This window comes from Oxyura jamaicensis, chromosome 1, assembly GCF_011077185.1.
Source record: "Oxyura jamaicensis isolate SHBP4307 breed ruddy duck chromosome 1, BPBGC_Ojam_1.0, whole genome shotgun sequence".
In the NCBI taxonomy this organism is placed as follows: Eukaryota; Metazoa; Chordata; class Aves; order Anseriformes; family Anatidae; genus Oxyura; species Oxyura jamaicensis.
This window is the reverse complement of record NC_048893.1, coordinates 86,817,321-86,829,767: the sequence shown is the minus strand read 5'-3', so window position 1 is coordinate 86,829,767 and position 12,447 is coordinate 86,817,321. Positions and strand designations below refer to the sequence as shown.

The following is a 12,447-nucleotide window of genomic DNA, read 5'->3' as shown; positions in this document are numbered from 1 at the left end:
GCATTTCTCATTTCTTCAGCTAAGGTCGCCTGCAAGCACTGGTTTACAACCGTCATCTTCTCAGGCTTAAAAAGGCTGCATCCATATAGGCTCTATGTAGGTTGGGAGGCCTCTAAGGAACCCGTATTAATCAAATTGAATACAGCAGCTCTCTCAACTAATCCTTTTTGAAAATACCAGCTGAACTGATAGAAAGCTACTTTTCCTCTATCTCCCCTGCCCCCCTTCAAAATATATGTCTTCCAGCTCTCGTAAGAGAGATTTCTCTCATTCTTTAAAACACAGATATGATTACTGATTATACCCACTTTCAAATGACAAGGAGCAAATATTTTCTTTAGATTGAGTGGTCCATAGCTAAAAGTGCTCAGTTTCTTAGGAAACAGGTAGTTCCTCACTAATTTTATAATGGTGCTCATCTGAGCAGCTCACAGGCTTAGAAGCTCGAGTTCAGATTCACTGCTGCTCTGTGATCTGCACACAGCAGTAAAGCTGCAGGTAAGAACACCTTTTAGTTCATCTTACAGTTCCAGTTCCAACAAAATGCCCTGTTCTCTGCTGGTTTCCTAGTGAAATGACACCCAGCTGAAACATGGTTACTGTACCATTGCAGAACAGGAGAAGCTCTTCAGGACATAAAGAAGAAGAGGACAATTCTACAGTTGTCTAATAAATAGATGTTTCCTTGCCTTGCAGGTGCTTTTGGACAAGAGAAGATATCAGCCACCTTCCTTCTTCGCTCACTGTCATATTTACTGTGGTTGATGCTCCTCCCACTAGGTTAACAGTAGAAATTCGGTGATGTCTTTGCTCCATGGCCTGGCCATTGATATGAATGGAGAAAATTTCTGGCTTGGAACTCATTCCTATCAAATGCCAGCTAATGTTGTCATATGCACAAGCCTCTAAATCTGAAAGAAAAGTGAGAGTAGTGTTCAGAATATAGGCAAATCATACAAATTCCCCATGCCACACTAGGTGTAAAATGAGTCTTCGCTCAAAACATTAAATAAATCTCTGATGCCTGTGATTAGCAATTGCAAGTCAGTGGAAGATAGATATTTAAATCTTATATCCAAGTGACAACCTGACTTACAGTGAGATGAGGAAGAAAGCCAGTAGCTCTCTTTCAGAGCCAATCTGTCCTTGTTTGAAAAAAATGGCAAGGACCCAAGCTAAAGAATGATGCTGTCTGTAGTGAAAGTAACTACTCTATCCAGTATTTGTTTAAAAAAAACACACTCTAAACAGTCTTTTGTATTTGCTCAATGGACTGGATGGAGATATGAAAGTAGTTCCTTAGGATAAGGGGGAATAGTAGCAACAAAATCGTCCTATTACTATCCTCAAGGTCTTCCCACTTAATTATCTAACAGCAACCAATTTTACACTTAGAGGATGTTTTCCATTTATTATGTTCCTTATGCTGTAAAATCAGCAGTTTACCTAGCCAGATCACTATTTCCCCATTAGCCGAGTTAAAAAATATATTTTTAAGTTAGTAATCCTGTTCTTCTTATCAGCAATATGGCATAACTTCCTTATAGCAGCATACGTTCTAAAAAAGGCTGTATCCCATTCCTCCACATTCCTGTTTTCTTGCATACCAAAAACAAACAAACAAAAAAAAAACCACTGAGGCAATATTCAGTCTTCATTAATGTTCATTTCACATCATACAATTTTTGAGTAGTACCTGGTAATGTTCCATTAGCATACCCATTAATTGTGTATTTGAGTGATGCTGATCTTTGCCAACTCTTGTTTTCATCAAACACACCAAACATGAGTACATACTCCTTGTCAAAAAGTTTCTGTGACCCATCCTCATTGAGACTTCCTATGAAGACAGAAACAACAGATCTTAATTTGAAGCAGAAGTAGAGTAGTTTCCACATCAGTGTAACAGCATTTGTGTGTATTTAATGAGCTTGCTTGCTGTTACCATGTGCTGGTTGAGTCTGCCCAAGAACCAAAGATCTTAGTAGTGATCATAAAGTGATTTTACTTCTCAAATGTTTTTGGGTTTGGGTAACCACGGAACCAAAAGTCTCCAATATCCAAGGGAAGATTAAAAACATGCAATGAATTGACTCAGACAACTCTGGCAATGTGCTGCAGGTATCACCTTAATGAATGGTAGAACCAAACAGCCTTCTGTCCACAATCAGACCCTGGCTTCTCTTCTGAGATTACAAGGCAAGGAGAAGAATGACGTCTGAGCCATCTGCAGTGTGAATATTGCCTTTTCAAGCACCACAATGAGATCATCAGTTCCTTTAAAAAGCAAAAAACTTCTACGTACAAAAGAATCACAAATACTGCAGAATTGGATCAGTTATAACAAGCTATTTAGTTGAGTTTGTGATGCAGGTGAGATTTCTATCCATAAGCAGAATTAATTTTAGGCGTAATTAACTGCCACACAGAACTGGTGTGATTTCACCGACTCTTTCTGTAGATTGCTCATATCAAGAACTTCAATTTGCTACTTTCAGTAAATGTACAGAATTCAAGACTAAAATGTATGTTATTTGGACTGCTGGAACTAAAAATTTGGGAGGTTGCAGATTATTCTACTCAGGAGGAAGAGCCTGCAGTGGAAACAGCTATATTTATAGAATTCTGTCATTCTGATGAGGTTACAAACTCCTGTATTCTTGCAAAGAAGGAGTCTCGGATTCAACAGAAGAATTTATCTGCTTGTCATGCAAAGAATATTCAGTCAATGCATTAACTCAAAAGTCCCCTTTTATAACCGTCCACATTATACAACCTATGATGCTCATAATGTGGCAGACTATGGTGGGTAAACCCCAATCAGCAGCCAAACACCCACACAGCTGCTTGCTTACTCCATGCCCATCCCCTGCAGCAGGATGGGAGAGAGAACAGAAAGAAGAATAAAAAAACCTTGTAGGTCAAGATAGAGGTAGTTTAGGGAAAAAGGAAAAATGGAACAAACAACTGACAAAGAAAATCACTCATCAGCTCCCATAGGCAGACCAATGCCCAGCCAGTCTGAGCAAAATTCACCTTGGAAGTTAATCCCACCTCCACCCACTGCTTCTTTGTCCTCTACCTCCATTTTTTCTTGCAGAGCATGATGTTACATGGTAGGGAACATCCCTTTTGCCAATTTGGTTCAGCTTATCAGCTGTGTCCCCTCCCAGATGCTTGCCCACCCCAAGTCAGCCTGCTGGTTAGGGTAAAGCTGGAAAAAGAGAAAGTCTTGATGCCATGCAGACATGCAGGACCAGAAAAGCTGCACCAGGGGAGGGTCAGACTGGACATTATGAACATTTCTTCACTGTGAGGGTGGTCAAACACAAAAGCTTCCTAGGAAGATGGCAGATGCCCATGCCTGTCAGTGTTCAAGAGGCATTTGGATAATGCTCTTGATGATGTACTTTAACTTTTAGTTAGCAGTCAGTCAGGTGGACTAAGTGATCTTTGTAGGTCCCTTCCAACTAAGTATTGTGTTGTATTCTAATACAACATTCTAAATACAATATTCTAAAAACACCAATTCTCAATGAATAAATAAATAAATAAAACTTCAGGAGGATCATGGTTAGTACTAATGACACTCCTTTTCAGTAATAATGAGTGGCAAGTTCTGCATTTGAACAGATGTCTGTCACTGAGAAGAGTGCCCTTGTATAATCCTTTCCTTGTACAGGAAAGGGTCATATTTTCAAATGACTAGCAAAAGATGCTGCTCTGTGATTTCATGTCCCTTTTACAAAACAGTGCTACAGTTTTTGATCAGAGAGTCTTTAAAAGGCATGAACAAAACAATGATTATTTCTGTGCCTTATTCTCCAGAATGGTTAAACCATTTCAAAAGAAGCTTTAAAAAAAGTATTTATTCTAAGACAGGAATTTGGGGATCAGATATTTAATGACTAAGCAACTGAAAACACAATCAGTACAGGCAAATATTTCTACTAATAGCACTATAAACATACAATTATAGGATGAATCTGTTAAAAATGATATGCAAAAACTTAAATGTCTGAAAGAAAGATGTTGAACACCATTTCCTTTACACTGCGTGTAAAAAAGAAAAATAATAATCTCGCTTCATTAACATACAACCTTCACGTTATTAAAAAATAAGCCTACATTACCTTACAGTAGTCAAAGCATTTAATTACCTTTCTTGCAGATAAGCAGTGCTCCAATCAGACCAGAGTTAAAATCCATTGCCACATTCTCATGAGAATAATAAGCATAAGTAAGACAAGGAAGGTCAGCTTCTCTTGGACCAACTTCTTCTGTTATATCCCACACATATGTGTAGACCTGGCCTGGAAGCACAGCATCATCTTGTTTTTCTACAAATGATGTTCTGTCATCATACAGGGAGCCTGCCAAGAAAAGTCAGTAGGGTCACATGAAGATAAAGAATAATTAAAGCATGAGGTAATTAAAGCTCATACAATCAATTCCAGAAGTCTGATTTCTTTCTTGCCTTTATGATGGTTCATATACATGAACCATCATGTATATGGAATGACTCATGGTTCTATTCACATTCTGGAGGGTAGCATAGGGAAGAGTACCTATTCAATTCTGTTTCTTACAAATTTAAATTTTTCTGTGACTTTTTTTCACTGCCAAAAGGTGGAGCTCTTCAATGGTCTGACCAGGGTTAGGATGGCATGAAGCTATCTCTGCTGACCTATCTTTTGTGGATGTATTTGGGGATGAATACTACCCATTTTGTCATCTTTCTAATCATCTCTCATAAAGCCATCAAGCAGGCTAACACTGGCTTGCTGTCTCAGACCTTCTGTGCACTGGATATCAGTAATCTCTCATATCTACGCCTATAGTACCCCCCTCCCCAATACAATATGACAAAGGGGAGTCAGAATGAAAATTCCAGGTGCAAAAGGCATATTAATAGGATAGTTAAGCTGAATTACCTATCACACCCAATAACACATTTTGTCCAGCCCCCTAAGATGAAGGCAAAACTCCTTTTTCAGTCATATAATAAATAAAGCCTTGAATAAATTTGAAAACTGCAGGTTACAGCTCTGGTTCAGCACCTAGGGCACGGCAATCCAAGAAACACAGTCAATCACTCCAACTCACTGTGTTAGAGCAGACATTTAACTGTCAGTTTGTAGACTAGCAAAAAGAGATCATAAACTGCACCCATGAGTTTACGTTTCCTAAAATAAATCATTTTGCAATTACAGGATGGATTGTCTCTGAAAACGTTGTGGGTCTTCACTCCAAACAGTACGCGAGGGAGCAAGATAATGTTCTGAGTTTCACTTGCTTCACATACAGCTAACCACCTACTCGATTCAAAGGTCAAAAGCTGTCAGATCCCCATGTATGTACAAATCCATTCATGGTCTGTTTGCTTTCTCCGTGTTTGCTTCAGCAATTCTAGATCAGTGTTGTTCTGGAAAGCTTTTAAAGTTTACAATTCTTTTCTCTTCCTCCTCCTTCATCAAAACCTGCTCCAGGAAGAAACGTCCAGAAAACCTAAAGAAATTCTAGCCTCAACACTTTCCTGGGCCACCCTCTTCCTTGCCAGAATATCCACAGCTAGAGCTCTTTGATAAGTAGTATCCCTGACTACCCCTTAAACTGTCCTAACATTAAATTCCGTTCTACTATTTAGTTAGTAGATGAAAGTAAATGGCCAGACAGCATGAAGTTGAGTGATAAAAAGCTACTTCTGCCCAAATGGGGTTCAATCGTTGTACTCTGGAAAACCACTGGACTATATCAGTGTTATCCAAACATGTACACTCAGGTTCTGCTGGGAAATACAGCCCCTTCAACTCCCTTTGCTTCCTCAGGTTCCTGAGGAGCAAAAAGTATTAGCACACAGACAGGGGAGCTAGTCAGGAGAATGTACATGTCGGAAGACACTCATATTCCTAGTATTATACTGATGAACAAGGAGCTAACTGAGTGTGAAGTTTTAATCCACGATCAACATATATTTGTGTTACACATAACCCCAGACATTGGTCTGGGGCCCTCTCTATATTTCATGCAATAGAAGAAAACATGGATCTTTCATAGCATTTACCTTCTGCCTTTTTATTGTAAACTAAGCCCTGGGGATGAATACTGACCGGCTTGTCAGCCATATTCTTAAAGTGAATTACTAAAGTATCTCCAACTTCAGCACGCAGAGTTGGTCCAAGAAGTCCTGTAGATATTCAAGACAAGAAAAGAGGAAACTGTGAGCAAAACAGTCTGTTTAGAGAAAGGAAGAGTTCTCCTCCAGCAGAGAATGTGAGCTCTGCTAAAGAACAAGTTGCACAAAATATAGACGGAAATATAATACCACTGCAATGTACATTTACCCATAAAAAGCGATATGGGAGGTGTAAAACACACAGTTCACAGTCAGTAATGTTATAAATGGTGTATCTGGAAACTAACACTTAAAGAAAAGGCTATTTTCCAGATACAGAGTATTTTTCAAAAGGTTCATGTTGAGGTCATTGGGAATTTCTAGGGATCCTTCACATAGAATTCAATCATACAGTTTCAGGAAGAAAGATTAAGCATTTAGAAAGGCATTCAAACATTTAAGTAGCACTCTCAATGCCATAAGTCACAGGACAAAAAGATCCAAACACGTAATCCAAAGAAATAATTGGTTTCATATCGCAATTTCTTTATGCATAGCCTGCAACAGGTTTTAAGAGGGGCTTAAATCCCTTCTTAAAAGGGATCACTAAGGCAACCTTTGGACTGTTAGTCTTTTCTTGTAAACTATTTTGTAAATTTCTTCCTCTGTAAAGAAAAAAGCACTTTCAGAAAGTACAGGAGAACACACGTCTGGAAAGAATTGGATTATAGACTAGACCTTTCAGGCAGACTTGTAACAATTTGATATCACCAACAATTTGATATCACATTTGCTTTGAAATCGAGATGGTTTTAACCATCTAGAAGTTATTTTATTCCTTAATATGAGGCACAGATAGACATTATAAGTACCCTGCGTAAGTATCAGAATACAAGTACAATGCTCATGTATGGCATAAGTACAAGAATTTGCTTCCATCCATTTAAAGTGTCTTCAAGCAGTAAAGGACAGCAAAGGCAAGGGGATATTTTTCACACTTGACTTCATAGTTTGTCTCTTCCTTTCCAGTGATCTATCAGAAACACATTTAGTCTCGGACCTCAGGCTAATTCCACATGAATTTATTGGTGTCATCGCTGTGACTGTGCCATGCAATTGTAAATGTGTATGGCAGGTTTCATCTAATGCTGAAAATGAAGGGAATAGCTCTGTACCATGCAATTTATTTGCAGATAGCACTGAGCCCTAGCCTCTGAAAAATCCAGCTTCTCAATGGCCTTTCAAAGCCTAGTGCACTGTAGATAGAGACCTCATCCCCTGTGTCTATTTGGTTAAATATGCAAGAACAAGCTTGCTTAACAGGTTACTGGCTTTAAGACCAACAAACAAAAATACTTCAGAACTTTTCTTTCCTGTTTACCTGCAGACTTATTTGCTGGCTTTTCTTTTTTAAAATCCACTTCATATTCTCGGTAAGAAATTTTCTTAAACACAGGATCGGAATGTGCCAATCTGAAATCAGAAGAATTGCAAAAATAAAATAAAATAAAAGGACAGATTGTCAGAGATGTCAGTACTTTTTAACAGATTTTTCATGAAATAAATTCTGGAATTATATTTAAACACACATTTTGCTGCAGGCAAGTCACATGGTCTAACACTTTTTACTGTCTTCCCTTCTTCCTCTTACTCTATTGTCTCTATGCCATTCCTGAGCTAGGCCATTTCATACATATTACACGTACAAATACAGTACCTAGCACAGTTTATCGCTGATTCTGCTTGTGGTTTCTATAGCCCTTCAGATTCTGTGAAGAGAATGTCTTTGTTTTCTCCATTTAAAGAGGAAGATGTCCTGACCATATTTACCTAGAAAACATCTGACAAAACATTGTGAGAAACCTGTATTTCTCTTTAGTGAGCTCCTTGCTTAAACTCTAAGACTTAACACGATGACTGCGTAACAGGATAAACAGCAAGCACTTGTAATAGCTATGACCTCTGAGACAAACATAAAACTGTTCCCTGAAAACAACTAAGAATCTCACAGAAAGCCAAAAAAAAAAAAAAAAAGCTTTCTGGGATACCCGACAATTCTTCCAAATCTTGTTACATAACTGAAATACACACCCAGTAGACCACACACTGTTTTCTCAAAAAAAGCTGAAAAGCAGAAGGAAACCAGCACACAACACTTCCCGAATAAAAATGATGAAATGAGGACTGAAGGGAGAATAATCTGTACTTAGTTTAGTATATAGGGGCCGATTTCCTAGTATGTACAATGGCTGGATACAACAGTACTTCCACTTGCTATTCTTGTAATGCTCTTTCAGTTAAGCAAGGCACGTTTGGTAGTGGGAAGTTGATGGGTTTCTCGTGCACAGAGAAGCTGAGCAGAGATAATCAAGTGAACTTGCTTCAGTGGCATTCAGCATCCAGGAGGGGGAGATCTGATTTTGTAAAGATCTTTTGTAAATACCTCTGCAACACTCTTTCAACTACAGTCAGGCAGAAGCAGTCCATGCATGCCTCAATTCATTCTGTTCTCTTTGAAGTCACCGATAAAATTTAACTTCTTTCTTGAGGGGAAGAACACAGTCCATCTTCATTGACTGGTACTGCCCTGATGTGGCAATGTGCAGTAGAATATGCACGTAAGACTATGGGGTGGAGGAGGAAACTTACTAATGCCCATTGTATTGCTAAAAGGAACACTTCACAAATCTCAGACTATGCAACCAAGTCTAGTTACATAACTTTCAGCAATGGCATTAGCAATACAGCATGCACAAATGATACATTTTCATTCTGCTTTGAACTATCTTATAAATATCACTCAGTCATGGTAATTGTTAAACCTATACAAAGATAAAAAGACTGATGCTGAAGATAAGTTAAGTATCCTTAGCCTGGATGATTGGAAAATTAAGGAATCAGTTCAGGAATAATCCATTTTCTTTTCAGCCTCTCCAATTATTTAGAACTCCAAAACTTTCAGATTTACAGATTCCTACTCTGTATTTACACATTCAGTTCCTCTTGAAATCAGAACAAGTTAGATACCTTTGGGATTCAAGCCATTAGCCCTTTCTCAATAAGTATCTCTGTGGAGTTTTTTTTTAATTATTATTTAAATATTTCTAAAAGTTCTACAAAGTTCATCAGATCCACGCAGTATGTGACCTACTGTAAATACTTGTGAGAGACTTCAATAGGCACTGAATATGAAAAAAATCTTACCTAATTACAAAGTAAAAACATCAAACTCAGGTTTGAGAGTTACCGACTCTCTGCTGCATGAAAACAATCTATCTAAAATGTAACATTTAATGAAATGGTAGTTGATGTTCATATTGATGCATTCAGTACCAGATGAGATTGAAGTTCTAAATACTTCAATTTACCACGTGATCAGGTTAACAGTTAAATGGTATCTGGCTTCATATTCCTATGTTTAAAACCTATTTCCTTCTGTCTTGGCAGTTTGATGTTATGGTCATAGCAGTTGTATTAAACTTCCAAGGAGAAGTTTTAGAAAACACAGAAACTTTGCGTGAATTAGTCTTGAAAAAGGAATACATAGGAAATTGAAAACTGAATTGGAAGTGTCCTTGCCACAGCATCCAGAAATCCAATGCACATTTAAAGAGAATAAAAAAATCACAGACTAAGCCAAAATAAACAAGTCATTCACTTATATATATATGTATATATATAAAATACTGTAATATCCAAATACATCCTTCAATGTAGGAGAATACAGAAGAAGTAATCTGAGTAATTTGTACCATTTCATCCTACTTCATAACTAAAGCTATGTATTGTGACTACAGCAAACCCAGGATAAGAACCAAGCCTAATTTAAACAGAATTCCAAGTTAGACCTAAGATCTGTCATATGTAGCATTGCACTTGCAGTGTGTATAATTCTAAGCAGAACAGTGGTAATACAAAGAAGTTATTTATATGCTTGATTTGTGTGTGCATGTAGGTTGGCCATTGAGCAATGCTATATGAAAAAAAGAGTTTTGAAATTAGTATTTTCACCTACAGTATAGCAACGCTTGATCCTACAACCTTTGCTCAGTAGAACTCAGGATGAACATTTCAAAAAAACTACCGAACAACTCAGAAACAACAACTAGTTCCAAAGTTCATCAGGCTTCGATTTAAGTGAAAGTAATAGTACCCAAATTAGGACCTATCTGTGAAAGCTTTCAGACTTTAAGGAATAATCTTATCAAATCATGGCTAAACTGAGCGTTGCTCAAAATCTATGTATCTAAAAATAGTGACATTAAAAAAATCAAAAACAGACACAGATGACGATAAAAACAAGCCCTGGAATGTGTTCAACAAAAGTGTTCTGAGAACATAAAAATGATTATATCAATTAATGAACAAAAAGCTTTTGATACTTCATTGTCTCCAGTTCAGATCACACAGCTCCTCTGAAGTCAACAGATCAGGCTCTGAGATCCTGGGCTCCAAAATTCCCCAGGAAAATCAAAACACTTCCAGTCACAAGAGACAACTAATTTTACCCTTCCTAACCTGTACTTCGTTACCTGGACTTCTCCTCAGGTTCCGGTTTGTAGGTCCAAATCATGGTCTGAGCAGCTATGTAGTGCTCCCTGATCTTCGCTGCTCCCACCACATGCTTCTCTGAGTCTGGCCACCATGAACCAAGCAGAAGCAAGAGAAAAAGACGCATGCAGTGGAGTGTCATGGTACAGATGCCTGCAGATGCTGCTCTGGAAGACGAGGCAGAAACTGCTGCTTTTATTGCTGTTGCTGCTCCCAACTTCCCCTCAGAAATGAAATAATCCTGACGCAAGAGGGTAACAGCGTTCACTACACTCAGGTCACTGCTCTTCACCTTCTCCTCCCCTTGCTGACAGGGATCCAATAGAGATAAAAAAAATGTTTAAACTACCTTCCCACCCCTCCTCCACTTCATCTTCACTGGGAGACGTGCACCACAGAGAAGCTGCTTCAGCCCCGCTACAGACTGCGGTTGGGCCATTGTCTACTGAAGCAGCAGGAGCAGGAAATAATTACTTAGATTACTTACAATTACAAGATGTTTGACTTACTTGATTAGGAAGAAGGGGGGCACATATTTTGTCTTACCAGGAAACAGAAACTCAGCACATACTTGGCGTAGTGGAAATTTCCCAGATAGGCAACAACATCTCCTAAGGCCTGGGGAAACATTCCCAGTTTGAGAGCAAAATGCTGAGGGATTGGATGTGGGGACTAGAACTGGATGCAGAGCTAAATCTAGTTCAAATGTAGTTCAGGTTACCTCATACAGCATACCCAAGTTCTCAACATCGCCAACTTCAGTTTTTTTCCCCACTATATTCTCAAGAAACTCATACTAGATAATGAACTGGTTTCTCAGTTGCAGCCAACAGGTCAGCCTGAAGACTTGTGCACAGTCAGAATCCTTCTCATCTAGTCTTGGTGAGGATCTGTTAAAATTTATCTAAAGAGAAATTATTAGGAAAGTACCTTTTGATAGGCTAATTACAAATGTCAGCTATACCAACAAAGGTGTCTCCCTGCTTTTGCCAGTGTTCAAAAATCTGTCAAAGCAAGTAGAAACTTGTTGGCTTTTATCCCTGTGCACTGCAGTAATTGGAAAAAGGAAAATCTCTATTTTTTTTCATGAATAGAAGTTTACAACATTTTTACAAGAATGCTTTGCTACTGTTTGCAAGAAAAAAATAACCTAAAATATAACCCAAAACAATCCCATTCCAGATTCAGACGTAAATACGGATGATATTACTTCAGAGTACTTCAAGACAAAACCTGATGAAGTCCAGTTTTGATAGGCTGTTCAACAGCAGAATGGCCTAATTGGCAGCTCATGATAACTCTATTCCAGCAGGTATGGCATGGCCTGAGAAGAAATAGAGAAACAGTTAAAAGAAATAAAAATCAAAGAAGACTAATAGCTAAATATTCCTTTACCAAAATTCCGAATAGTTTGATACCTAAACCTGAAAACAATCACAATCACTTGTACAGCATATGACTACAGGCATGGTAAGGTTTCATCATGGAACGGTTTCAAGGCAGCATATTGAACTGAAGTTACCCCTTACTGCATCTGCATGGAGCTCATCATTTGTACCCATTATCCACTTTGACACATTCATTATGTATGAATGGATTCAAAATCCAGAATCCAGCAAAAACTAGGTTGAACTATAATGTGTGCACTGATATTGATGAGAAAATCTTAGGTAAACACAGCCCAATAGTATTTTATTACTAAGGAATTCTTGATTTGATTAAAGAACCCACCACAATCCTTAGCAAACTGCTTCAATAATTGTAAAGTAAGAAGTTGTAAT

At 38.1% G+C, this 12,447-nt stretch overlaps 1 protein-coding gene across 1 annotated transcript in view; it reads right to left on the bottom strand.

Annotated features, from left to right (window-relative positions):
* Nucleotides 1-11,120, bottom strand: part of F5 (coagulation factor V) — a 33,433-nt gene extending 22,313 nt beyond the window's left edge. The window contains 6 exon segments of the mRNA XM_035314912.1: nt 690-911; nt 1,697-1,840; nt 4,161-4,373; nt 6,065-6,187; nt 7,497-7,588; nt 10,648-11,120. Of these exon segments, the coding sequence (XP_035170803.1) occupies nt 690-911; nt 1,697-1,840; nt 4,161-4,373; nt 6,065-6,187; nt 7,497-7,588; nt 10,648-11,105 (1,252 nt within the window). The 5' untranslated portion in view covers nt 11,106-11,120.
* Nucleotides 11,121-12,447: the final 1,327 nt, after the last annotated feature.